General features: G+C 45.9%; 2 protein-coding genes across 6 annotated transcripts in view; both read right to left on the bottom strand.

The window, feature by feature from the left end:
• Positions 1–1,142: 1,142 nt before the first annotated feature.
• LOC311599667 (uncharacterized protein) lies at positions 1,143–18,919 on the bottom strand (the record flags this gene model as incomplete). Its single annotated transcript, XM_084785682.1, has 4 exons — positions 18,492–18,919; positions 16,480–16,707; positions 2,952–3,110; positions 1,143–1,237 (listed from the first exon to the last, which is right to left on the bottom strand). The coding sequence occupies exons 1-4, from the start codon at positions 18,550–18,552 to the stop codon at positions 1,143–1,145; spliced, it is 543 nt and encodes a 180-aa protein (XP_084641808.1). The 5' UTR covers positions 18,553–18,919.
• An 871-nt stretch (positions 18,920–19,790) lies between these two features.
• Positions 19,791–24,034, bottom strand: part of CNOT4 (CCR4-NOT transcription complex subunit 4) — a 108,172-nt gene continuing 103,928 nt past the window's right edge. For 3 of the 5 annotated variants that reach the window (XM_084788102.1, XM_084788100.1, XM_084788101.1), the window contains 2 exons: positions 21,870–22,082; positions 19,791–21,158 (listed from right to left, as the gene is read on the bottom strand). In XM_084788102.1, the coding sequence (XP_084644228.1) occupies positions 20,857–21,158; positions 21,870–22,082 (515 nt within the window). In that variant the 3' untranslated portion in view covers positions 19,791–20,856. The remainder of the gene's footprint in view (positions 21,159–21,869; positions 22,083–24,034) is intronic. The other 2 variants (XM_084788103.1, XM_084788104.1) reach the window with 1 other exon arrangement.

Raw genomic sequence — 24,034 nt, 5'->3', positions numbered from 1 at the left:
GCCGATACTGTCAGCGTTTTGGAGTGGAGCCCTTCCTCCGCTATTTTTAGGGGCTTGTACTAGGAGCCCACCTGTCATTTAGCTGGCCTGTCTTAATGAGTGACACGCATAAGGGCACTACGGATCTAACAGAAAGGAACACTGCCTGGTGAGGCTCCGAGAAGGGGCTCTCCTCACAGCGTTAGGACTCCTCTTCCCGTCCCCAGGGTTCTCGGAACAGCTCCGGGCCTTAAAAACGACCTCAGGGCGGAGGGGGTGGAGGGTGGGGGCAAATCAACATTCAGTGCCAAAGAGGACCAAGTCCCAGTGTGCACTGGCTAATTTGGCTACATTCCCAGGCCCTACACAGCATCCATGCCCCTGCCCAGTCATCGGGTGACTGGATCCCACAGCCACAAGATATCAGAATGTGAGAAACGGGAAGAGTTTCCAAAAACACTTATTCTGAAGTCACTGACTCCAACACCTCATGCTACAGTCCAGAAGAGCTGGTGACTTTTTAAAAATATATTTTATTAATTTATTCATATTACATCTCAATTGTTATCCCATCCCTTGTATCCTCCCATTCCTCCCTCCCTCCCATTTTCCCCCTACTCCCCTCCCCTATGACTGTGAATGAGGGGGACCTCCTCCCCCTGTATATGCTCATAGGGTATCAAGTCTCTTCTTGGTAGCCTGCTGTCCTTCCTCTGAGTGGCACCAGGCCTCCCCATCCAGGGGACGTGGCCAAATATGTGGCACCAGGGTGAGCCGGTGATTTTTAAAAATTGACTTTTTATTGATTCTTTGTGAATTTCACATTGTGCACCCGATCCCAACCATCTCCCTGTCCCTTTGTATCTGCCCTCTGGCCTTGCAACCTCCCCCCACAAAAGAAAACAAGAAACTAAAATTAAAAAACTAAAACTAAAATAAAAAAGAACCCAAATAAAAAACAAACAAAAACCATCTCGTTGTGGGAGCTGCAGTGTGTCACAGTGTGTCACACAGTCTGCCCTTGTCCACAACACTTCTTTACTTATAAATGTTCATGGCAGTGAGTCACTGGTCTGGTTCGAGGCCTCTGGCTTCATCTACACTGTCAATGCTGGATCCTCACCAGGGCTCCTCTCAGGTGTTGTTGGCAGGTGACTTCTAACTTATGCAGCAATCACACGGGCGGTGACAGGCTGGAAGCCTAACTGAGCAGGATCCAGGTTTGCCAACACCCAACGAATCAAGTCAATCAATGTTCCTGTCAGCAAAGAAGATAAGGAGATGGGAAATCTCACTCATATAGTTGAGAAATTAGTCTTCACTGACTAGCCTGTCTGTACAGTTGCCATTCAAGGGAAACGGTTAAAGCACCTTTCATGATGGTGAAACCATGGGGGACAAAGAGGATAATGCTCATCGTCCTGGCTAATTGTTGTCAGCTGGACCCAACCTAGCGTCGCCTGGAAACTGGGAACCTCAACTGAAGACTGAACTGTGGCAGGGCTGTGAGACACTTCTGTTTGATTGCTAATTAATGTAGGAAGGTTCAGTCCACTGTGGGCGGTGCTAGCCCTAGGCAGGTGGGCCTAGGACTTGTAAGAAAGCTAACAGAGCACTGGGCAGGGAGGCAGCCACAGTGGGACCCACGCTTTCTGCTCCAGGCTCCTGCTCTGCTTACCTTCAGTGATAGACTGTGACTTGGAAATATAAGATGAAATAAGCCCATGCCTCTCCTAAGTCGCTTTTTATAGGAGTGTTTTGTCACAGCAACAGAAGGAGACTATTAACTTATGAACCAGAAAATGGCTGAATAACTCTGGTACGAAAACACTGCTACAGTAGAATTTTTTTAAATTACAACAAATTTAACGAGAAAGCAGGCAAGAGAATTCAGCCAGTTTCCACCAACTCAGATATTAAAGAAAGCAGCAAAAAATGCAGAAAGCTCTGGTTATCACAGTAGCAGTTGTATGCCCCGCCCCCGCCCCGTCCCTCCCACTGCCCCGCCCCCGCCCCGCCCCGCCCCGCCCCCCTGCCCCAGGCCTGCTTCAGTTCCCCGGGACCAAAAGAGGAAAGCGCCCCTCTCCACTGATCCTTAATCCTAAAAAAATACAGGTATTCCCCACTATATAGGCTAGCTATAATAACATGCCTTAACACATATGGGTGTATTACTGTTACCCTGAGTGAATTAATAATACCTAAACATCCCAATAACACCTTCATTGAACAACAGGCACAGAAAATTATAAATTCAATTGGAAAGAAGTTTAGGCAATTTTTCTATTGGTCAACGATCTAAATAATGTTATTTGTAAGTTGTTAACATTCGGGCAACGGTGAGAACTGTCTGTGCTATTTTTTGAAACTCTCTAGAGCATAAACATCATTAGTTTTATACTGTCTTAGTTTCTTGTCCTGTCGTGTGATAAATTACTGAGAAGCAACTTAAGGGAGAAAGGTTTATTTTGCCGGCGGGGCAAGGTAAAGCTCAGCGGCTTTTCTTACAGTCCAGGGAGGTAGGTGATGTCATCCCCACAACGAGGAGTTTCCCACTGTGGGGGTTTGAATGATGTGGGCCTTGTCTGTAGGCTGGAGAACGCTCCCCGCCCCCACACCCGTAAGCTTCGTGCTCGGAGACAGGTGAGCCGACCCCCTGTTGGCAACAGGCCACCAGACCCAAATGTGTTAAAAGATAGTTCCTTGCAGACCCTAACCCACACAAAAGGTGTCAAAAGCTGGCTCTTTGAAGAAAAACATATCAAAGGTGCCCTGGAGCCGAGTTCTCGGGAAGTGTCCTGGGAGTGTCTCCTGCTCTTCAAATACGCTTAGTTTAAAAACCCAGGGGCTGGAAGGTTGAGCAGCGCACCCCCATCCCTTCCCCATAGCCTTCTGCCCTTTTTAAAGCTTAGTGAATTAAAATCTAGTTGTTTGGCTCTTTTTGTCTTTATTTTAATAAAGTGTAGTCTGACCTTTCGCAAGCCAGAGGCCCCTTCCCCCTCTAGAAGGGACGCAGATTTCTCTTGTCTCAACCAGGCTGGGAGCAACTGCTATGCGCTGCCTCCCTGTCCAGAGGTCTCCTTCATGACGGGTTCTCAGGACCGAGCAATCTTCAGCTAGACTCCAGAAGGCTGAAAAAAAAAAAAAAAAAAAAACAAAAAAAACAACAACAACCCTGCAGCTAGATTCTCAGCCCGGCCTCCCGGAGAAACGAGCCCACAGAATGGAGCTCTTTGGGAGGTTTGGCCTTGTTAGAGGAGGTGTGCCACTGGGAGTGCACTTTGAGGTTTTAAAATCATATGTGCCAGGCCGGGTGTGGTGGCGCACGCCTTTAATCGCAGCACTCGGGAGGCAGAGGCAGGAGGATCGCTGTGAGTTCGAGGCCAGCCTGGTCTACAAAGTGAGTCCAGGATGGCCAAGGCTACACAGAGAAACCCTGTCTCGAAAAACCAAAAAAAAAAAGAAAGAAAAAAGAAAAAAAAAAAAGAAAAAGAAAAAGAAAAGACAAAATCACATGTGCCATCTCTCTCTCTTCCACCCCCCCCCCACCACTCCCCTTTCAGTTTGTGGATAAGGATGTGAGCTCTCAGACAATGCTCCCTCACAGTGTCTGCCTGCTGCCACGCCCTGCACCATGTAGTCATGAACTCAGAACTCTGAAGCTGTAAGCCCCAAATCAACCACTTCTTCTACGAGTTGCCTTAGTCGTGGTATTTTGCCATGGCAACAGATAAGTAACTAAGAGGCCACTTCAACTAAAATAAGACAGCGCCCCCTCCCCCCACCTCTCCCCCTCTCCCTCCCACCGGTCCCCACCCCTGCGGAACAGGCATGGGGGCTTCTCCCAGAGGATTCTGCATTTTGCTATAAGTTTTGCTGGCAATTAGCACTAACCATCACAGGCCAGAATTAAAACAACAGAGTAAAAAAAAAATGACCCAAACTATATATTAGCTACATTTTAATGCTAGCATGTGGAAGTGATGGGTTCTTGGCATTTTTAAAGGCTATGTTTCTTCTGTTTTCCACATTACACAGTTCTGACATGAAACCAGTGTTCGCTTTGCCCAGAAAGTGTCCAAACCCTAGCGGCACCGCCTCCCAGCTACCGAGCTTCACTTTTAACTCACAGAAACTGACTCAAGAAAAGAAATGCTTCCTCGTTGGAAAGATTTGGTCAAGGTGAAATGATTATGTCATTAAGGCTGTACCATGGCCATTCCTGGATGATTCAAGAGCTACTATCTGAATATTTTTGGAAACAGATGTAAGACTGGTTGTTTTGGTGATTTTTTTTTTAATGGTGCCTACACCTGTAGTCTCCAGGTCCAGCAATGAAATGTACGACACTTCAGAAACCCTACCACATGGCTTGCCCAACAATAATATTTTTCTAGAAGCAACATTTTCACTTCTTTTTTTAAAAAATAATTTTTATTTAATTTTTTAAAAATTTATCTGCATTGGTGTGAGGGTGTCAGATCTTGGAGTTACAGACAGTTGTGAGCTGCCATGTGGGTGCTGGGAATTGAACCTGGGACCTTTGGAAGAGCAGACAGTGCTCTTAACCACTGAGCAAACTCTCCAGCCCCATTTTCACTTCTTGGTCGTCTTTCCCTCTTACTATTGGCGCTGTGACATGCAGAGTGTCTTTGAACCTGTTTTTAAGGTTGAACGTTTATAAGTATGAAATAAGACAGGATGTTTTCCTCTGCATCCTGTTCCTTTTCAGCCACAGAACGGCTTTATGAAACTGGTCTGATATTATGCAGCTACAACTTTTATTATTGTTGTCAAATTACATTTACTTTCTGTTGGGTTTTGTTTGTTTTGTTTTTTTAGAGACAGGGTTTCTCTTTGTAGACCAGGCTGTCCTGAAACTCATTCTGTAGATCAGACAGGCTTTGAAATCAGAGAGATCCACCTGCCTCCGCCTCCTGAGTGCTGGAACTAAAAGCATGTGCCACTCACTGCACCTGGATGCGTTCACTTTTTAAATTACATTTTTCTTTCCTTTTTAGTCAACAAATGACAATTGTATCTACCTATGGCTTTAGAGTGATGTTACGGTTATGTGCTCACACCACGGAATTAGGAAATCAAGATAAGCAATAGAACCACAACTCAGGTATTTGTTTCTTTTGTGTGTGTGTGTATAGGTGTGTAGTGTGTGTGTGTGTGTGTGTGTGTGTGTGTGTGTGTGTGATAGAGGCCAGAGGCTGGCTAGGTCAGGGGCCCTCGGGGAGAATCTACTACTATTCTCCTACATGGACAAGTTCTTATCTTTATAGCCAGAGACTAGTGCATCTTTCATCTCTCATCAGAGACACTTGTTTGTTTGTTGTTGTTGATTTGTTTTGTTTTGTTTTTGCAGTAGGTGGTGGTTGACATAGACACAGACACCAACCTTCAGTCTCCATTCAGACAATAAGAGGCTGTGGCCTGTTCATCTCCAAATAAGACATGAATGTCACATCCCCTCCTCCAGGGTCCAGGAGTCCTTGAGGGAGAGGGCACGGGGAGAGCGTAAGAGCCAGAGGGAGGGCTCTGCAATGACGTAATAGTGGAGGGAGGGCTCTGCAATGACGTAATAGTGGAGGGAGGGCTCTGCAATGACGTAATAGTGGCAGTTCACACACGAACTCACAGCTCCTAGAAATGCATGCACAGGACTTGAATAGTTCCCCACCCCCCAGCCAGACTCCCAGCACGGATTGAGAAGGATGTGCCGCCCCAGCCCTACCTGGGGACCTCCTGGCAGCAGGTGGACACTGTGGAGAAAGAATCAGTCTTCTTCAGGATGTGGGCCCTGAGAGCCTGTCTGTCCATGCTCCAGTGCGAGCTTGCATGCATACACACAAAGAAACATACAAACACACACAGACACACACACGCTCACACTCACACACACATACACATGCTCACACTCTCGTGCGCGAGCGCTCACACACACAGACATGGGATAGGCGAGAGAACGAGAGAACTAAAGGGGAGGAAATATGGGCTGGATTGGATCTAAATGCATTATATGAATATATTTTAACTTAAAAAAGAAGAGGTTAAGTGCTGTTCCTCATACACACCAGCCCTGGATCCACAAGGCCAGACAGGGCCTTGGTGGAATGCATGCATGGCAGAGGAGAACCAGGAAGGAGTTTACAGCCTCACCTTCCTCGTGCCCCAGAACTAGACAGAATATGGAGGGTTGCGGAGACCAACAGCTCCCATCTGCCCGTACCCAAGCACCGAGTGGCGCAGGCTAGAGCAGGAAGGATCTGAGAGTGTCACCTTTCAATTCAACCAACAGTTCGCTCCCTAAGTAATCGTTACTTTCTGTTACCTAATCTCCACCCCTACATATGTGTCTCGTGGCGGTTTTGCTGTCTGTGTTTTCCTCGGCTAGTTTTCAGCACTGCCGTGTGTGTTTCCTCACTCAGTCTATGACCAGCCGTTCTTTACAACCCCTTCCGCCCTTATCTCATATGCTCCCTTAGCCCTGTCTCCTCCTCTTTCTCCTCCTCTTTTTACTCCTTAATTTAACTTTTCATTTCTACATCTCAATGTCTTTTCTTTGCAAAGTTGAGCTTCTACTTCACCTTTCTCCTGCCCAGCCTGCTTTCCCTCCCAACCCTAATCTTCTGTTTTGTTTAAGAGACAGGGTCTCACTGTGTAGTCCTGGCTGTCCTGGAACTCACAGGCTGGCCTCAAGCCCACAGAGATCTGCCTGCCTCTGTGCCCCGAGTGTGGGGTGCCACCCTACCTTCCAATCCCTACTGAAGCAGGAAGGATGGCTGCTGTTACTGTCTGGTGCAGTACTTGTGTCGTGGGGGATATCCAGCAGCTGTGGTTGTTCTCAACAACCCTGAGCAACAAAATCCAGATGTGTAAAGCAAGTCACAGTGCAGCAACATAAAACACACACACACACACACACACACACACGCAACATTACTTCTTCAGGAAATATTAATCTTATAATATTGGCTTTTAATGAGAGTAAGTTAGATGGGATTCAAAATAATCAATATGTTCAAAGAAAGTACAGGAAAATAAGCTCTTAATTGAGAACACAAATAGCTAACTGAAATAAGAAAAAATGATGCAAAATACTAAAAGGGAATTCAACAAAGAGAGAAATACTGAAGGAAAACCAGTCTCAAATGCTGGGACTAAGAAACACAAAATCTCGGGGAAAGTCTCACCAATAGATCAGGAGAGGACAGACTGTGTGGGCTGGAAGACAAGGCGGGGAAATGCACATGATCAAAGAGGGCGAAACAGTAAGAAGAGTCAGCAGAACACAAGATATGTAGACTACAGTATACAAAAGCCAAACCTATGATAACAGATGCAGAAAAAGAGGGTTCTCACTCTAAAGACGTAGACAATATTTTTTAAAAATATTTATTTATTTATTTATTTTATGTATGTGAGTGCTCTATCAGCGTGTACACCTGCAGACCAGAAGTGGGCATCAGATCTCATTACAGATGGTTCCGAGCCATCACGTGGTTGCTGGGAACTGAACTCAGGATCTCTGGAAGAGCTGGTAGTGCTCTTAACTGCTGAGCCATCTCTCCAGCCCTAGAAAGGATTTTTAAAAGAATCATCAGGGCAGGAGAGACGGCCTGGGAGGTGGGAGGGCTAAGAATAATGACCACTGCTACAGAAGATCCGAGATCAGTTCCCGGAACTCATGTCAGGAGGCTCACAACCAGCTGTAACTCCTCCAGGGGACCTGGCACTCTCTTCTGACCTCCATGGGCACCTTCAGGCAGATACACACACACACACACACACACACACACACCCCAAATAAATATTAAAAAGAAGACAGAGGAGAAGGAGAAGAACCACAGCACTGGAGAGATGGCGCAGTGATTAAGAGCACTGGCTACTGCTTGCAGAGGACCAGGTTCAATTACTCCCCACGCACCCACATGGTGACTCGGTACAACCATCTGTAACATCAGTTCCGGGGATTCATGCCCTCTTCTGGCCACCTCTGGAACTGCATGTATGTGGTGTCCAGACATACATGGAGACAAAACACCCATATACATAAGAGTAAATACATCTTTAAAAAATTAACATACCATTTGTCCACAAATTTCAGAAATTCCTTGTTTTTAATAGCTGGGTGGTATTCCATAGTGTAAATGTACCACAGTTTCTTTATCCATTCTTTTACTGAGGGACACTTAGGCTGTTTCCGTGTTCTGGCTATTATGAATAAGGCCGCTATGAACATGGTTGAGCATATGTCCCTGTTGTGTGCTGGAGCATCTTCTGGGTATATTCCAAGGAGTGGAATAGCTGGGTCTTGAGGAAGCCCTATTCCCAGTTTTCTGAGAAAGCGCCAGATAGATTTCCAAATGATCATAATGAGTGAGTTAACCCAGAAGCGGAGAGACTCAAATGGTATATACTCACTTATAACTGGACACTAGCCCAAAGGGCAGGTCTCATGAAAGTCTTCACTTACCAGGAAAGTGGGATAGAGGTGAGGACATCCTATTGGGACTCTAGGTGAGAGATATATAGGAAATAGGGAAATAGAAGGATCCAGAGGGTCCTAGAAACCTACAAGAAGAACACTATGATGGGCAGATCTGGGCCCAGGGGTTCTGCTCAATCTAATGTGTCTCTGGGCCCAGCTGAGGAGCTATTAGCAACTGACTATTGCTGTGGGTATGGTTGCTAGTAAATTGTCCAGGTTCATGCAGGTGACAAGACTTGGACTCAGTGGGTTAGGAGGAGGAAGAAGAGGAGGACATGACAGTGGGAGGAGGCTGTTGGGTGGCCCAGAGGGAAAGAGGGGAGGAGTCGGGTGTAGATCTGACCAAGATGCACTGTATATATGTATAAAATTATCAAAGAATAAAAAAATTAAAAAGCTTGAAGAAATACTTATGCCATTCTCCTGCTTGAGCCGATGATTTTTCTTAGCACTGAGAAACATGTCTTTCCACTTCAGCACTCAGTAAATGCATGCCCAGTAGATAAATACACATACATTGTACTGGATAGAAAGTTAGATTCTCTGGGAATGTGAGGATGCGCTGGAAGGTCCCCAAAGGGCTCCTTGAGTCCTGGGTTCCATAACACAATTTGGCTTTCCTGCTACACACTCAGGAGGGGCATCGGTGTGCACGTGCGCGTGCGCACACACAGCAGTTGTTACCATACCATGTGGTTAAGATTAGTAACTCTTCAATGTCAAATATAATCAAGGTAATTGCCCAAGCTGTCAGCTTGATTGTCTGAGGCAATCAAACCCCAAGCCTCAGCATCTCCCAAGAGGGCTTTTTGGAAAAGCTCAAACCACTGAAACAGAAGATCTTGCAGGGAACCTGCAGGTGTCTCTCCCAGGCCTGAGGTTCGGGGCACAATGTGGCGGCCTGGATGGGCTGCCCGGAAGACAATCCAGTAACACTAGAGAAACCTACTCTTCTGCTCAGATCTCCAAGCACCGACATAAAACAAAGCCGGTGTATTTCAGAGGGAGAAGCCCACAAAGGCACTCAGCAGGAAGTCACCACAGCAGCACCTGCGTGGCACTTTGGTTCTCGGGCTCACTCATTTGCAGCAGCCACAGGAGCAGAGTGATCGCAGAACATGGGTGAAGAAACAGAGGCCAAAAGTAGGGCTGGCTCTTCTTCCCAAGGCCGGTGAGCCAGTGAGTGGTGACTCGTTTCCCGGCTACAGGCTGTGGACCAGGGGCTGGTTTAGAGCTTCCTAGTCAGGCAGCAGGACTCAGCAGATGACCCGGTGCCACTACTCACAAATGAATGCTGGATGACAGAAGGATTTCCACGTCATTTAGTTCAGCCTTGCTTCTGAGTAACAAGTTTTCCCTTTACCTCTGTTCTCACCTGGCTGAGTGCCCGCCAGTGCCCCTTGGTAAAGGAACCTTCTGGAGGTGGAGCCTTGTGGGGAGTCCTTAGGCAGCTGGAGGCGCAGCACTAAACATGGGTTTGAGAGCCTTAAGTCTTTTCTTTTGCTCTAATTTGATGTTTGTTCTATGGCAGAGGCTGTTTGGTCACTGTTCACTCTGTCCAGGATGTGTGTCCTTCCCCAGAGACAGCAAATGGAACTCCATCTGAGGCCAAAAGGAACTCTTTCTAAGTTAATTCTCAAAATTTTTTATCTTTTATTTATTTATTTATTTATTTATTTTAATTTATGAGACAGGGGTTTCTCTGTGTATCCTTGGCTGTCCTGGACTCACTTTGTAGACCAGGCTGGCCTTGAACTCACAGAGATCTGCTTGCCTCTGCCTCCTGAGTGCTGGGATTACAGACGTGCACCACCGGCTTCAAGTATTTTTGTAAGCACAGCACAGAACTGACATATGCTAATCCTTGGCCTTGCTTCCTTCCTTAACTGGACCTCTCTTGAATTTTTTTCAGTCTTACTGGGTCCTGCAAAACTGTCCGATCCCTCTTCAACAAGCCTAATTCCCTCCAGCCAGTGATGTCTGTCTTATACAGGCAGTAACAGGATGTTTAATTAGTACTAACATGCATTGAGCTGGTAAAATGCTAAGTCCTGGATACAGATTCTTGCATTCCAGCCTCCCACAACTCTAACAGTTGTTAGAGTTATAAACTCTAGAGTTATAGTCCTTGTTAGCCTGGGGTTTACAGGTTCTCCGTACATCCTACCTGGCCCAGTGTCACCAAACTGGCAAACGGTGACACTGGCCACGATACCCATGCTGCTTGAACTGTGGCCATCTGAAGCATTCACTGCAGACTCCCACCTGTTCCTTCTTTGTCCTTCCTCCTGCCTCTAGTTCAACCATCGCAACCCCTCACACACTGCACGTGGACAGGTTGTGGCCCAGGTCTTAACCCTCACCGCTCAAATCATGTGGTGCTAGCTTGCATTACTGTCACTGCTGTGTACACTCAGCCCTCAGAGACATCACAATTATTGTCCCACACACCTGTCACACTTGGGACCAAACAGAATTGCTTGTGGCTATTAAAGCCACGACTCACTGGGCACACGCTCTCCTCATTCATCGTGTGCCAGGAAACAAGGGCTTCTCTCAGCTGCGCGCACCCGGATCCTTGTGGCAGGACCTAGCAGAGCTACAATGAATGAGCGTGAAGACTTGTTTTTCAGTTTCTCCTTCTAAATTATGCTGTAATGAACATCTTGATTGTAGGAAGCACTGGGGTAAAGTGAATGGGCCACGTATCCTCCCTATATGGCTGCACCAATTTATCATCACAGCGAAGATGAGACAGTCACTTCTAAACTTCACCTATTCTCTCTCTCTCTCTCTGTCTCTCTCTCTCTCTCTGTCTCTCTCTCTCTCCCTCCCTCCCTCCCTCCCTCTCTCTCTCTCTCTCTCTCTCCCTTTCTTTTTTTCCACTCTGCAGACCAGGCTGGCCTCAAATGCTTCCCAAGTGCTGTGATTATGTTTCTTGAACACAAGAGCCAAACATGCTCAGCGATCCTATTTTGCATGTTGTTTTTGGGCAATTTTTATTGCTTTTTTTCCCCCCTGGCTTTTCAAGACAGAGTTTCTCTGTGTAACAGCCCTGGCTGTCCTGGAACTCTCTCTGTAGATCAGGCTGGCCTTGAACTCACAGCCATCCACCTGCCTCTACCTCCCTGAGTGCTGGGATTTAAAGTGTGCACCACCACTGCCTGGCTCAACTTTTATTACGTTAAAACAAAGCAAAAGATGGTTTTATGGGACTCATCTACACAGCCGGGGTCTACACTCAGTCTACAGATATTCTCCAATCTGTGGTCTCATTTTAAGGTGCTTTGTTTTAGAACACTCTTAAAATGTGTTTTCTTTTTGGTGATGTGCATCTTTCACATGACATGGTAGCCACAGAACTGTTTCATGGCCTTCCACATCACCCGCACAGGCACCCTAGGAGAGAGCCATCATGTTTCACTGCCAAGCCTTCCTATAGCACAGCAAGTGCCTTCTCCTTGCTCGATAGATGTTTACTGACTAAAGAAAAGAGGGTGGATGAGAATATTATGAAGAAAATATAGGCATCCTTAGAAGAAAATCAATATATAGAATATGGCTTTTAAATCTTTTAAATTTTGCACCTGTTTTTTAAAAATATTTTTAATTGAATATTTATTCAATATTTTTATTGAATATTTATCTTCTTGGTAGTCTGCTATCCTTCCTCTGAGTGCCATTGGGCCTCCCCATCAAGGGGGCATGCTTGCACCTGTTTTTAAAGTCTAGCTGCTACTAATTTGTGCAACAACCCCCAGATTATCATAAAATAATCTTGGGGGCCACACAGGTGTGAACTTAACTAGTGGTGTCTTCCCTGCATAGTAGGCTATGTAACCTCTGTGCACCCAGACTGTGGGCATCAATCCCGACCCACACAGCAGCCATTAAGGGTACCTCTGCTGCCCACCCTGTATGAGCTAGGCAGGGTGCCTGATGGGACACCCCAATGGCCCAAGCCTAGCTGCCTGTCACTTCTCTTTGCCAGAAGTTCTGCTACCTCTTGCCTTTCTTTTCCCCCCAAGACTGACCGTTTCTGGACAATGCTGTTTTTATAACCGTGCTTCCTTCAGCTCTGCATGAGCGGTGGTGCCTCTTGCAGCCTGCCAATTCTTATCAGTCCCCTTACCTTCTTCTCCCCAGGGCTGCACATTTCTATGTTCTCAAGTTCCTGACCCCATTTTCTGCCTCTCCATTATACTGAATTGATGGGACCTTAATGCTTCCTGTCTTTAACTCAGAACCACGCATTTCTCTTGCTACTGTCCTGCAGGGGAAAGGCCCTCTTCCTAAAACTGAGCCTACACACATGCTCCTGACTCTAATTCAGCTGTGTTGTTCAGTTCTTCCCAAATAACCACCTCCTCTAATTTCTAGTAGGCTCACGGACTCCTTGACGTGCACACAGGCTGCCATTACCACTGTCAGGCAGCTCACTGTCTGAAATTCTTTAACTCCTGGTATCTTCACTTCCCCATCTACTGCAGTTAGCTGCCAGCCCCTCCACCACCTGTCCTTCAAAGATCATCAGGGATCTCTTGCCAATAAATTTTAATATCACTCCATCCCTCAAAACTCTCTTCCTTCTCAGTCAATCAGAAGAACGTTAGGAACGATGCCAAGCTCTGGGTATACTCAGCTGTCCCTTGAGACTCTGTGTGTGTGTGTGCCTGTGTGTGTGTGTGTGTGTGTGTGTGCCTGTGTGTGTGTATGTGTGTGTGTATCTGTGTGTGTGTGTGTGTGTGTGTGTGTGTGTGTGTGTGTGTACACACAGAGTAACTCTCCTGGGACTATCAGAGTCTATGGAAGTTCACCAGACCCTTTATTTAAAAATGCCTTAGTGTTTGCCTATAATTTATGCACATCCTCCCTGACCCTTTGAAGTCACGTCTTACCATGACTTTAGGTCAACATACGTCTAGTGTGATATGAAGTCTGTGTGAACGGTTGCATTGTACTGTTTAAGGAATGACACAGAAGTCTACACATTCAGTTCAGAGGAACTGCTTTTCTTAGCATTTCTGCAGCTGCATCTCCTGGTGTAGAATCCACCGGTACCTTGGGTCAAACTGTAGACATGGAGAACCAAGTTACAGTATAATAAAGGCACATCATATAAAGTATAAGTGGAAATAGGACCACTAAATTAGTGGAGTTTGAGGACAATCTTCAAGCAGATGGCCGGGAGTGAGGACAGGAAAGGTGTATACATTCTGGGCTGAGAGAACAGATCTGCTAGGAACACAGGTACAGACAACATCAAACAGTCAATTCTCTTTAGGGGAGGAGGGGCCCAGGGTCCTGTACAGTCCCAGGCTCCAGATTGGTGGATCTGCACTGGGAAGGTATTAGGGGAGAGAAAGTCTGTGTGTGGGGGTGGCGGTGGTTTGACAAGGAAGCTGGTGACCCACTGCAGACACTCGGAAGCACAGGCGCTAGCTTGTCTGTCTCAGCCAATCATCAGCTTCATTGCATGACACTGCATCAGTTTTTGAATCATTGTCCACAGCATCCCAGGGATGGCACTCGGGTGAAATGTAGACGGTGTGTCCGGGAGATGCCGTCATTCTCCAGGTGGCTGTGGTCCCGTAGGTGGCTGCTGCCAAAGGTGGTGTCTTGGTAGCTTCTTCCCAGAGTCCTCCTGAGCGTCTTGACCTGTGCAGCAGGGAGCTGAGGGTACTTTGCTGATGGTTTTCTGTATCCCTTGCATTTCCAAAGCTGAAAGCCTTTCCCACCTGTTCCTTCTCTGGGTTCTGATGAAATCCGACACCAACGCCATTTTCAGTAACTTGTGAAAACCCATCATCTTTCAGCTTGGTCTTCACTTTCAACCACTTCATTCTATTTCCCACCAGGCTCCTGTCTCTCCTTATAGAGCAAATTCCAGAAACCTTAATTTACACCCGGCCCGTGGGAACCTCAAGCCAACAATTCCCCAGGTAAGAACTGTGTTCTTTTTGAACTACAATAGTTTTTTGTTTTTTTGGGTTTTTTTGAGATGTCATTTCATTTAAGCACAATACATGAATTATTCCAACAGCCTGGCCTGAGAGCTCAGCTATTGTGTATTTCATTCCAAAATCAGGGCAAACATTTTGGAAGTCTCCGTGTGCCAAGAAAATGTAACAATTCCGGGACTATAACGGGTAATGGGCTAGATGTGGTGGTGTCTGCTCTCAAGGAGCCAACAGGACCTGGGAGAAACCCAAGAGGGCTGTGAAACAGTGTGTCTTCCATGCGCCGTGACTAGTAACTTGCCAAAGAATTTTTAGCACTTTTGAACTCTCCTTCTTTCCATCCCCAACCCCCTTGTCAAAATCTTCACCTGGACCATTTATCTGGCTTTCTAGACTTAACCACAACTAGGACAGTTTCCTAATGTGGTGAAACACACACACAGATGCACAGTTTCAGTTCCTAGGGGTATAGACAGTTCTCTGTAGCCAAACCCAGATCCCCTGGAGTTCTTTCATTGACCCAGAGAACATTCCCCGCCCCTTCCCTATTTGCCACGCCCACTGAGGGCTGTGCATTCATTCACAAAACACAATCCTACCACTATCCTAGGCATGCTCCAAGCATCACCTTTGTTCAGGGTCCTCCCTAGCTCCCCACCAGCCAGGCCTCGGTCTGTCTGGAGCTCTCTTCCTTCTGTCCTTCTGAAATGCATCCTAATTCCTAACAAAAACAATGACCGAGTCTTTACACCCTTCACTCATGCTCACTGAGCCCAACGTGGGGGAAATGGCATCTATCTGCCTGCCACCCTTATCGCCATCAGTTTCACACACAAGCCACCAAGCTGGCCAGGCCCTTGGAGCAAAGCCGCAGATGAAAGCTGGATGAGTTAACAGTTCCAGTGCTGCTACAAAAGTTGTGACCTGCGCCCCACTCCCCAGCCCCCCACAATACACAAATGCTGGGCCTGTTCATTGGCATTTTGCACGACGGGATTCCTGCTACTGCTGTGATCTGAGAAGTGCTTCTGGACTGTAATAAACCAAGCACATGAGCGATGTTTTTGCTTTTAGAATGTTCAAATTATCCAGACGGCATACCCAAAGACCGTTGCACTGTTCATTTCTAATAAGCTCGGCCTGCTCCCTTCAACCATGAGGGACAGCTTGTAAGGCACAGTTATCTCCCAAAGAGGGCTGGCTGTGAGCCTTGTGCCCAGTTCCTAAAGTGATTTCTAAAAAATCACATACTCGCTTCCTCCAGTCAGTTTCTTAGAAATATATGTTCCAGGGGACTCCCTCCTCCTGTTAGTAAACTGCTGATCAAGTCCTTAACAGAGTGATGGCTTTTGTGACAAAACTGTACTTTCTAAGTCATTCATGTTAAAACTACTTCATTTTAATAGAATCCTGACTTAGGCAGGTGCAAATCTATCTTAAAATTACTTTAAGTTCCATGTGTTTTCATTCAAAGGCTTACATAACTTAATGCAGGTTTTAAATCAAATTATATGAAAAGCTCATGCACAGTATACCTATGACCCCTGTGGATGGGAAAGCTACTGTACTCACTGAATTTAGATGGCTATTGTAGCATAGTCCCCATGGAAATGCACAGTCTATGGTATTACTTGTGCTCAAAACACAATTTCCATACAGTTAACAGCTGGCTATTTTTTCTTCTGCTACAACCTCCAGAATTGCTCTGATTTGGTGAGGTCTAGGAAATGACCCACATCCACCTGATCTGCAGCCCTCCCTAAAACCACATAAGATGCGCCTTTAACATCCAGCTTACAATTTAATAAATCCTCTGTATGACTGCCTTTCATAAACTACTGACTGCCCATCAAAAGAATTTCATTTAAAAAAATGTTATTTAAAAAAGAAATATTCTCAAGGTTGAAAAAAGTGACAAAGAAAGTAGGTGCTGAAAGCCCACTAACAGAAGACAAAGTTGCCTCTTGGCTCTGAGATAAAGCATGGCCCCATGGCGTGTAGAATCAGAACACAAATGCTGAGATGACAGGTCAAACTTACATATCTGATTGCATTTCGGCTCCAAAGTCTGCCAAAATGGGGTGGGGGTGGGAGTGCCTAGAAAGGCTGGTGAAGAGTCACGGCTGATTTGAGGAAGTCCAACCTTTACCAGTCGACAGGCAGAGCTGCGAGACACCATCCCACTTAACTTCACAAACTCCTCAAAAGCACAGAGCCTGGTAGAAGCAGGCACCTCAAGCCAGGGATAGAGTGGCCGGGGTGAGCCGGCTGTAATGAAAGAAGCAGTTACGGGAACTTAGTTAAACAGTAACCCATATCCATCCCCCAACTCCACCACAGAGGTGAGAACAGAGAGGACCTCCCGCACAGCAGCTCTGAAATGCTAGTCAGACCCGGAAAGGTCCTTTAAGACTCGTCTCTCCGGATTCTAGGCAGCAAAGACAAGGCCTGTCGACTCTGACAACAGGGACTCCCTGGTAGAAAACACCAGGTCTTCCAACAGTGAAGTTCAAAGCTAAAAACTTACTTATGTTTTCAAATATTTCAGTCACATTTTTTGGTCTTGCTCCTAAGCAGATAAGCAACTATTAAAAGCATCTAAGAAGCTACTAACTTGGAAGACAAAGGTCAAAGCAGACAAATGAAACCATCTTGGTGAAAGACTGGAACAAGAAAGCAATAAAGTCAAAAATAAAAATATAAAATAAAAAAATAAAAAAAGAATGCCGGGCGTGGTGGCACATGCCTTTAATCTCCGCATTTGGGAGGCAGAGGCAGGAGGATTGCTGTGAGTTTGAGGCCAGCCTGGTCTATAAAGAGAGTCCAGGATAGCCAAGGCTACACAGAGAAACCCTGTCTTGAAAAACCAAAAATAAAATAAAATAAAATAAAAATAAAGAATAAAGAAAGCAATAAAGTGAGGGAGGCTTCCTAGTTAGTGGCGCACAAGGCAGGGATGGCAAACTAGCGAAAGGCAAGCACAAGAAATGGTTCACACCTCGTATTTCAGTATTGAGATTTTTTTCCCCCTTTGAAGAGAGTCAAGAAAGTAGTTAGCACAAGAAACTCAAAATAAATATATAAATAAATAAATAGAAGAAAAGAAAAGAAAAGAAAGAAAGAAAACTCACTAGTGAAGCAACTCCAGATTTCCCAGAGCTGGCCACGGTGGGCAGATTCTAAAAGCTCACTGTGTCCAGAACGAAGAGCCACCCTGAGGACAACAGCACAGTAGACAGGAGGGAGAAGCCAGACTGCATATAAGCTGGTGGGAGTGGCTGCTCTGGCTTTTCACCAGTGACACTGCAAACAAGCTGACAGAGCAACGCCTGCAAACTTCTGAAGAGAACCCTGTACCCATCAGGCCACCTGCCCAAATGAAGAATGTTAATTTCAGACACATACATTTCAAAAACGGGGTTTTTTCCCCCCCTGCCTTTTCTCAAGAAATTACGAGAATACATCATTCCAGCAAAGTATGACGTTGGAGGGAGAAAAGGCCAAGGGAACAAGAATCAGAATGTAAGTAAAAGAGGACCCAAGAAGATGGTGTGGTGTGTGTGTGTGTGTGTGTGTGTGTGTGTGTGTGTGTGTGTGTGTGTGTGTGTGTGTTTGTGCGCGCGCTCGCGCGCCCGCGCGTGTGAGAACGGGGGAACTTAGGAATGCCTACATACACCAACACCAGATCCACTCGACTGACAGTCACCGCGCCGCTGTCCATATCAAGGCTCCCACCGCTCCCTAAGCACAGGCTGTTTGCCACTTTGGTCCAGGCACTTCCTGTACTCCTCAGACGTTGTCCCAGTCCCTCATGTCTGTTCTCTCACCGTGCCTCCATCAGTCACAATCCCCCCTTCCCCGCAAGCTCAGGCACAGACAACAGCAAGCTCCTTCAGAGCGCCCTTCCACTGAGGGCTAAGCACCCAGGACTGGCCTCACACAGCAGACCTGAGAGATACTCCAGGACTCACTGTGACCTGACCCACGGTCTTCAGGCGTCTCAAACAGCGCAGAAGCTAACCCCAAAGCAGAACCCAGAGCCTCCAGCTCACCTTCCAAAGCCCTTACAGAGACTGCAGCGTGGCTTTCCTGCCGCTGCTGAGACTGGTTCATCACGCAGCTTTTACAAACTCTACACTTTATTACGCAGGGATCTAACTTAGCAAGGGAGTCAAGGCTTGGGAGTCAAGGCCCCGCAGTCGGACACGCTGCAATCTCCCAGGCTGTTTTCAATTGCGCAAGGCACACAGGCCACAGCTATTTCTGGAACAGTAGCCGCACCTTTACAGAGGAGGCATGATTCATGGAACAGACACACAATCACGGCAAGGAAGGCTTTCACCTTTTCAGAAAAAGCAGCATTTTTACAGCTATAGCAGCTGAAGGACTCCGCCATTTGTTTCCTCGGTGTTGTGTAGTGCACCATGAAGGTTCAGGTAACTTAAGTCAAAGGTCACAGGACGCAGCCCACAGCAACCAATACTCTCCTTTCACATCAATGCAATATCTTGATTACTTTTCCAAAATGTGCTACTCCTATCCTCTTGTTTAGCCTGTACTTGTGGTGGTATTTGAGAATATGCTATTTATTATCTAAAATATCATTTTCTTTACTTCTTTTTTTTTTTGGATAGGGTCTCACTCTATAACCCAGGTTGGCCTGAACTCATGGCAATCCTCCTGTCTCAGCCTCTTGAGTGCTAAGACTATAGGTGTGTACAACAAAACAAACTGCTTTCTTTAAATGAGGTAAAGATAAGACTAAGGGGGAAAAAAGTCAACCCTGGAATACAGCATATACAACTTCCCTCTGCTCTGTCTTGTAGCAGACGCCCTGTGGACACTGCTCTGCAGTCTAAGTAAGATACACAGACTGCACAATTCCTTGGGTCCTGGGAGGAAACATTCAAACCCGTCTTCCCCTCTTTCAGTCAGTGCCTCCGTCACCAGGCGCTCCCCGCACTGGCTGGCCGCACTAAGCGTATCTGGACGTCCGCCCAGGGCTTCTGGGTCTCTTCCCGCTACTCCTCTGGACCCATCTCATCAGTGTGTCAGCATCCTACCCAGTCCTGGCAAGCAGCCGCAGCTGGGAAGGTCTGCTCTGCATTTGCAACAGCCTGGTAGGGGTCTGGCTAGTGAAAGCCACTGAAGAGGAGCTGCAGAGGGCAAGAGGGCTCATCTTTAAAACTAGCGGTGACTGACAAAAACAACTTTTACTTTGTTTTCTAATTTCTTCAAAACCATCCTCTATAGCTGAAGATGTAAAATTTAGCAGTAACTCAAATGGCATTGTATCATAAAATATTTTAAAATAACACATAACAACTGGAAAAACAACAATCACCCAAGGGTCACCATCAAGTTTTCTGTTTTATTTAAGATTTTAGTTTGAATTCTGAAGAAAGAGGTACATTTCCTTGTTTTTAGTTTTAGCATCAGGTTATAACCAAGTTTGTTTTCTTTTTTCCTGTCTTTTCAATACTGCACAAATGTCCAGAAACTACAGGGTTAAGTAAAAGCTGCAGGCAAAGAGGTCAGAGATTTGCTCCTGTTGGTGATCAGATGGTCCAAGAGCAGTGCTGGCTCAGAGTGCCCTGTCAGGTGGACTTAAGGTCAAAGGGGAAAAAAAAAAAAGATTCTGATGGAGGAGAAAGACTGAGGAAATCATTTATAATTCAGCTCTTATATTATGGATAGGATTAAATCTGTGAATATTTTTTCCTTTAAAATATATGAATGTAAATCTAATGCCAAAATTTTTCTCCTTAAACAATTACTTCTCCCTCCTTATAAAGTCTTTAGCAATGGGCCATCACTACTACAATCAATTTATCTTGCCATCAACTTCCAATAAACCCTTTGCTTAATAACACAATTGAGTCCTCCCCATCAATTCAATAAAGAATTTAAAATTAAAAGCATTTTTCCTGCAATAGTGAAAAGCTGAATACAAGTTGGATGCCAGGACCGCAGCTTTCCCCTATGAATTTAGCAATCTCAATTAAATCAGCCTGGTTTTCAAGTCTGCAGTTGATAATGCATTTACTTGACCTTTCCTATAGATTAATCGTCGTTTTCTGCTAAGCAGATTATGTCATTATTATGAGCGACAGACAAACAGTAATTTTCTAAGTATTGAGACTGCCATTTGATTTTCTTTTTCCTCTGCTTAAAAAGGCATTTGCCCCCCAGAAACATTCAACAGGGTCACTCACTCAAATGCTGGACCAACTGAAACTTTTTACAATTAAAGAAAGGATGGTAAAGACGCTGTGATCGCATGGCATCTGGGGTGGGGAGAAAAAAACCCATCAGGAACTGGATTCTTCAGAATGTAAGAGATGAGAAGGAAGCTGTGAGTGGGCGGAGGGAGGAAAAGGGGCGGGACAAACCGCGCCCTTTGAATTTCCTCTTGGCTTAGTGACGGTCCAGCGTCGAGCTCTGTAGCAGGTCTGTGGGGGTTTTGCTGGGGGGCCGGAAGGCCGTCTGGAATCCTGGGGGTGGGGAGTGGAATGGGGAAGGATTTGAAGGAGGTGGGTAGGGATTCCAACTGGCTCTGTGCAGAGGGATCTGTGTGCTGAAGGGGGCGCTGTGGTGGCTCTGTGCCGGGGCAGCGCTGGGGCCGTCCATCTCTGTGAGGGCCTGTAGGGATTTTAGCCAGTGTGGAGGATTGTCGTCTTGAATAGAGTCTAAATTGTTTCCTGAAGATGCTGGAATACCTACAGAGGGAACAGGAGACAAAAAAAAAAAGAAAAGAAAAAGAAAACGTTGAGTTTGTAAGGAAAGAGCACCAAGTAACTCAGATAAACCTTAAAGTGTGATTGTTTACCCAAGAAATAAAAGAAATTACAATTTCAAATTTCCAAATGAAACTTTTCAATCTCCTTGTCCTTTAGCCACCCTCCCTGTTCTCCAGCAATGACCAAGATTTATCGTTACACGTGAACTCTCCTTAAACTTAGTCCCTTATTTTCAGAGGCGGAACAGGAAAACAAAAACAAAAACAAAAACCAACCAAACAAAAAACAACCCCCAAAACAAACTCCTCCCCCCAAAAGTAAATAATGTGTTTCCCCATTGTGCCTGCCCTTTTCTAGCAGGGATCCGTACACAGACAGCCTTATATAGAGAGCTTTATAAAGAGTGGAGTATGTTTCTCTTAAGATGTCTCAGTCACAGCCTTTTGTACTTTGAGGCCTACAAAATACACACATGCTGCCAGACATTAACACCTACTTAGACCAAAAGGAGCAACTGAGGCACTAACGCCTCAGAACACCACTAGGCCGACAGGTTCACCATGACCCTAAGAGTGAATGAAGCAGGCTTTGTCAAGAGGAAGTTAAGTGTCAGAGAGGCCCCTGTTCTGACTTCATCTATGCTGGAAACCACACTGATGCCTGTGAGTGGAGCTGAAGGGAGAAAGTTACCTGTGATGATGGCTGGGTCTGTCCAGCTGCCAGGGCTGTCCCAACTCACGCTGTCGGTGGTGGCAGTGTTGGACGTTGGTGCACTGTGGTTGGCGTTGGAGGGGGAAGAAGAATTGGGCAGTCCACCAAAGTTGATGTTAATGTTGGGTAGAAGTGCCCTTAGCCCGTCCTGCCATTCCTTCATATTTAAACTCTCTACAGAACTGTTGTTGTCTGGGAGATTTACCAACAAAAAAATGAAAGATAAAAAAAAAATAAAAAGCTGACGTTAGAAACATATGTTGTTCTTCAGCGGTTAAGCGGGAGAGGAATTACTCTTTCTTTACTGAGCGTTTATGGGTCATTCTAGGGAGACAAACTGCATTAGGACTGTGCTTGTGAGCGCAGGGACATCAAGTGAGGGCCAGGGAAGCTCTCTTAGGCTGAAGGGAGGGGCCTCCTGGTCTCTTTCTAGCCTCCTACATGTGTGCAAATCAACAATCCAGCTGCAAGACTAAACGCCCTAGAGACAAGCCAGCACCAGCTACTAGATAAATTTTTAGTCAGAGAGGCATTTAGCCAGCAAAGCTGATGTACACCATTAAGAATAAGCCAACATTAAAAGGAAGCGAAGTTCTCCTGATTATAAAATTGGTAATGCATTTCAAGGGAGAATAAACAGACTTCTGAACTTGGAAAGGACATTTTCCCTGAAGAACGGCAAGCAAGGGGCTGGTCTCCTCTTGGTGGAGCTGGTCCCCACTTCTGCCTGCTCTGTTCTGCCCTGCTCTCCAGCTCTGCTAGGCACACAGAGTGTGAGCCATGGGGTCCTACATATGGGCAGTGTCAAACAGAAGGCACTGCCGATGCAGACACAGATCTGCGTCAACTGGGCCTTAAACTGATGGGTTACTATTGTTGAAGGTAAAATCTAACAACTTAGAATAATTATTTTATTGAAAATAAGAATGAATCAAATAACCAACTACAGTTTTTGAAAAGCAAAAAAAAATCTCTTTCTCCAGAACTGATCAGCAATCAACACGGAGGGTGATGACAACAGTGACAATGGCCATGATCTTTGGAAAATTCAGAATTTTCAAATTTTGCTTTGCCCCATCACTGATCTATGCCAGCTTCTACTAGGTTTCAGCAAGTAAAGCACTTCAAGGTACTAATCTTCTTTATAAGAGACAAACACAACCAAAGTCAAGGAAGATCACCTCTGAACTTGACAGAATGGAATAAAAAGCACTCTACAACTAGGTAAACAAAACAACGGGCATGGGGAGAATTCCTCAAACAATTTTACCTCTCAGCTTATACCTGCACAGCACTTTCACTTGCACTATGCTGTACAATTCACGAGGCACCTGCATGTTAGTGATTTAATCTGATCCTCACAACAACCCTGTGAGGTAGGCAGGGGGAGGGGTCTGCACTTAACAGAGACCAGACAAGGACAATGTCTGTCTTCTAGTCCTTGCAGTGCATGTCTAAATCCTAGGCAGCACTCCACAGGGGAGTGAGGCAGGAGGACCATGGCAACATGGCAAAGAGAAAATAGCTGCCCATGTTTATAGAACTCATTTTTGGTAAACTGAATCCAGTCACTAAGGGGTATATTTGGAAAAAAAATTAATAGCAAGCTCTCTCTTGGTCTAGTTTGTATAGACTATTAGCTGATTTTTTTTTTTTAATGAATCAAATATTTAAGGCCCTATGAGGCCCACAATTAAAGAGACAAAAAAGAAAGATGGAAGTATCATGGGCTTGTCTATCAGGGATGATGGGCAGGACAGAGAAATAACACACCTCAAAGAACAGACTAAACTTTGTAGTCAGGAGGACGCACGCCATGCCTTGTGTTACTGAAGGTCAGAGTCCCTTGTGAGCTGGGTAAACAGTCTATCACTGAGCTCCACCCCAAGCCCCAAGAAGCCACACCCCTTGTGAGCCAGGCTCTCGTGTATCTCAGGCTGGCCTTGAAATCCCTCTGGAGACAAGGATGATTGATCCTCTGGAGTACTGGGATTACATACCAGGACTCCATCATGCTGGGGCGCAAACCCGGGGCCTCCTGCATGCCACGCAACCCACCAGTCCCCAGCGGGAAAGGTCCTACCTGAGAGTCTAATTGTCAACATCTCCCTCTAGGTCCATACTTTTCACTAGGTATACACAAG

Source organism: Acomys minous (genome assembly GCF_964271855.1).
Source record: "Acomys minous genome assembly, chromosome: 6".
NCBI classification, from domain to species: Eukaryota; Metazoa; Chordata; class Mammalia; order Rodentia; family Muridae; genus Acomys; species Acomys minous.
The sequence above is the reverse complement of the archived record's forward strand: the minus strand, read 5'-3'. Positions and strand labels throughout refer to the sequence as shown.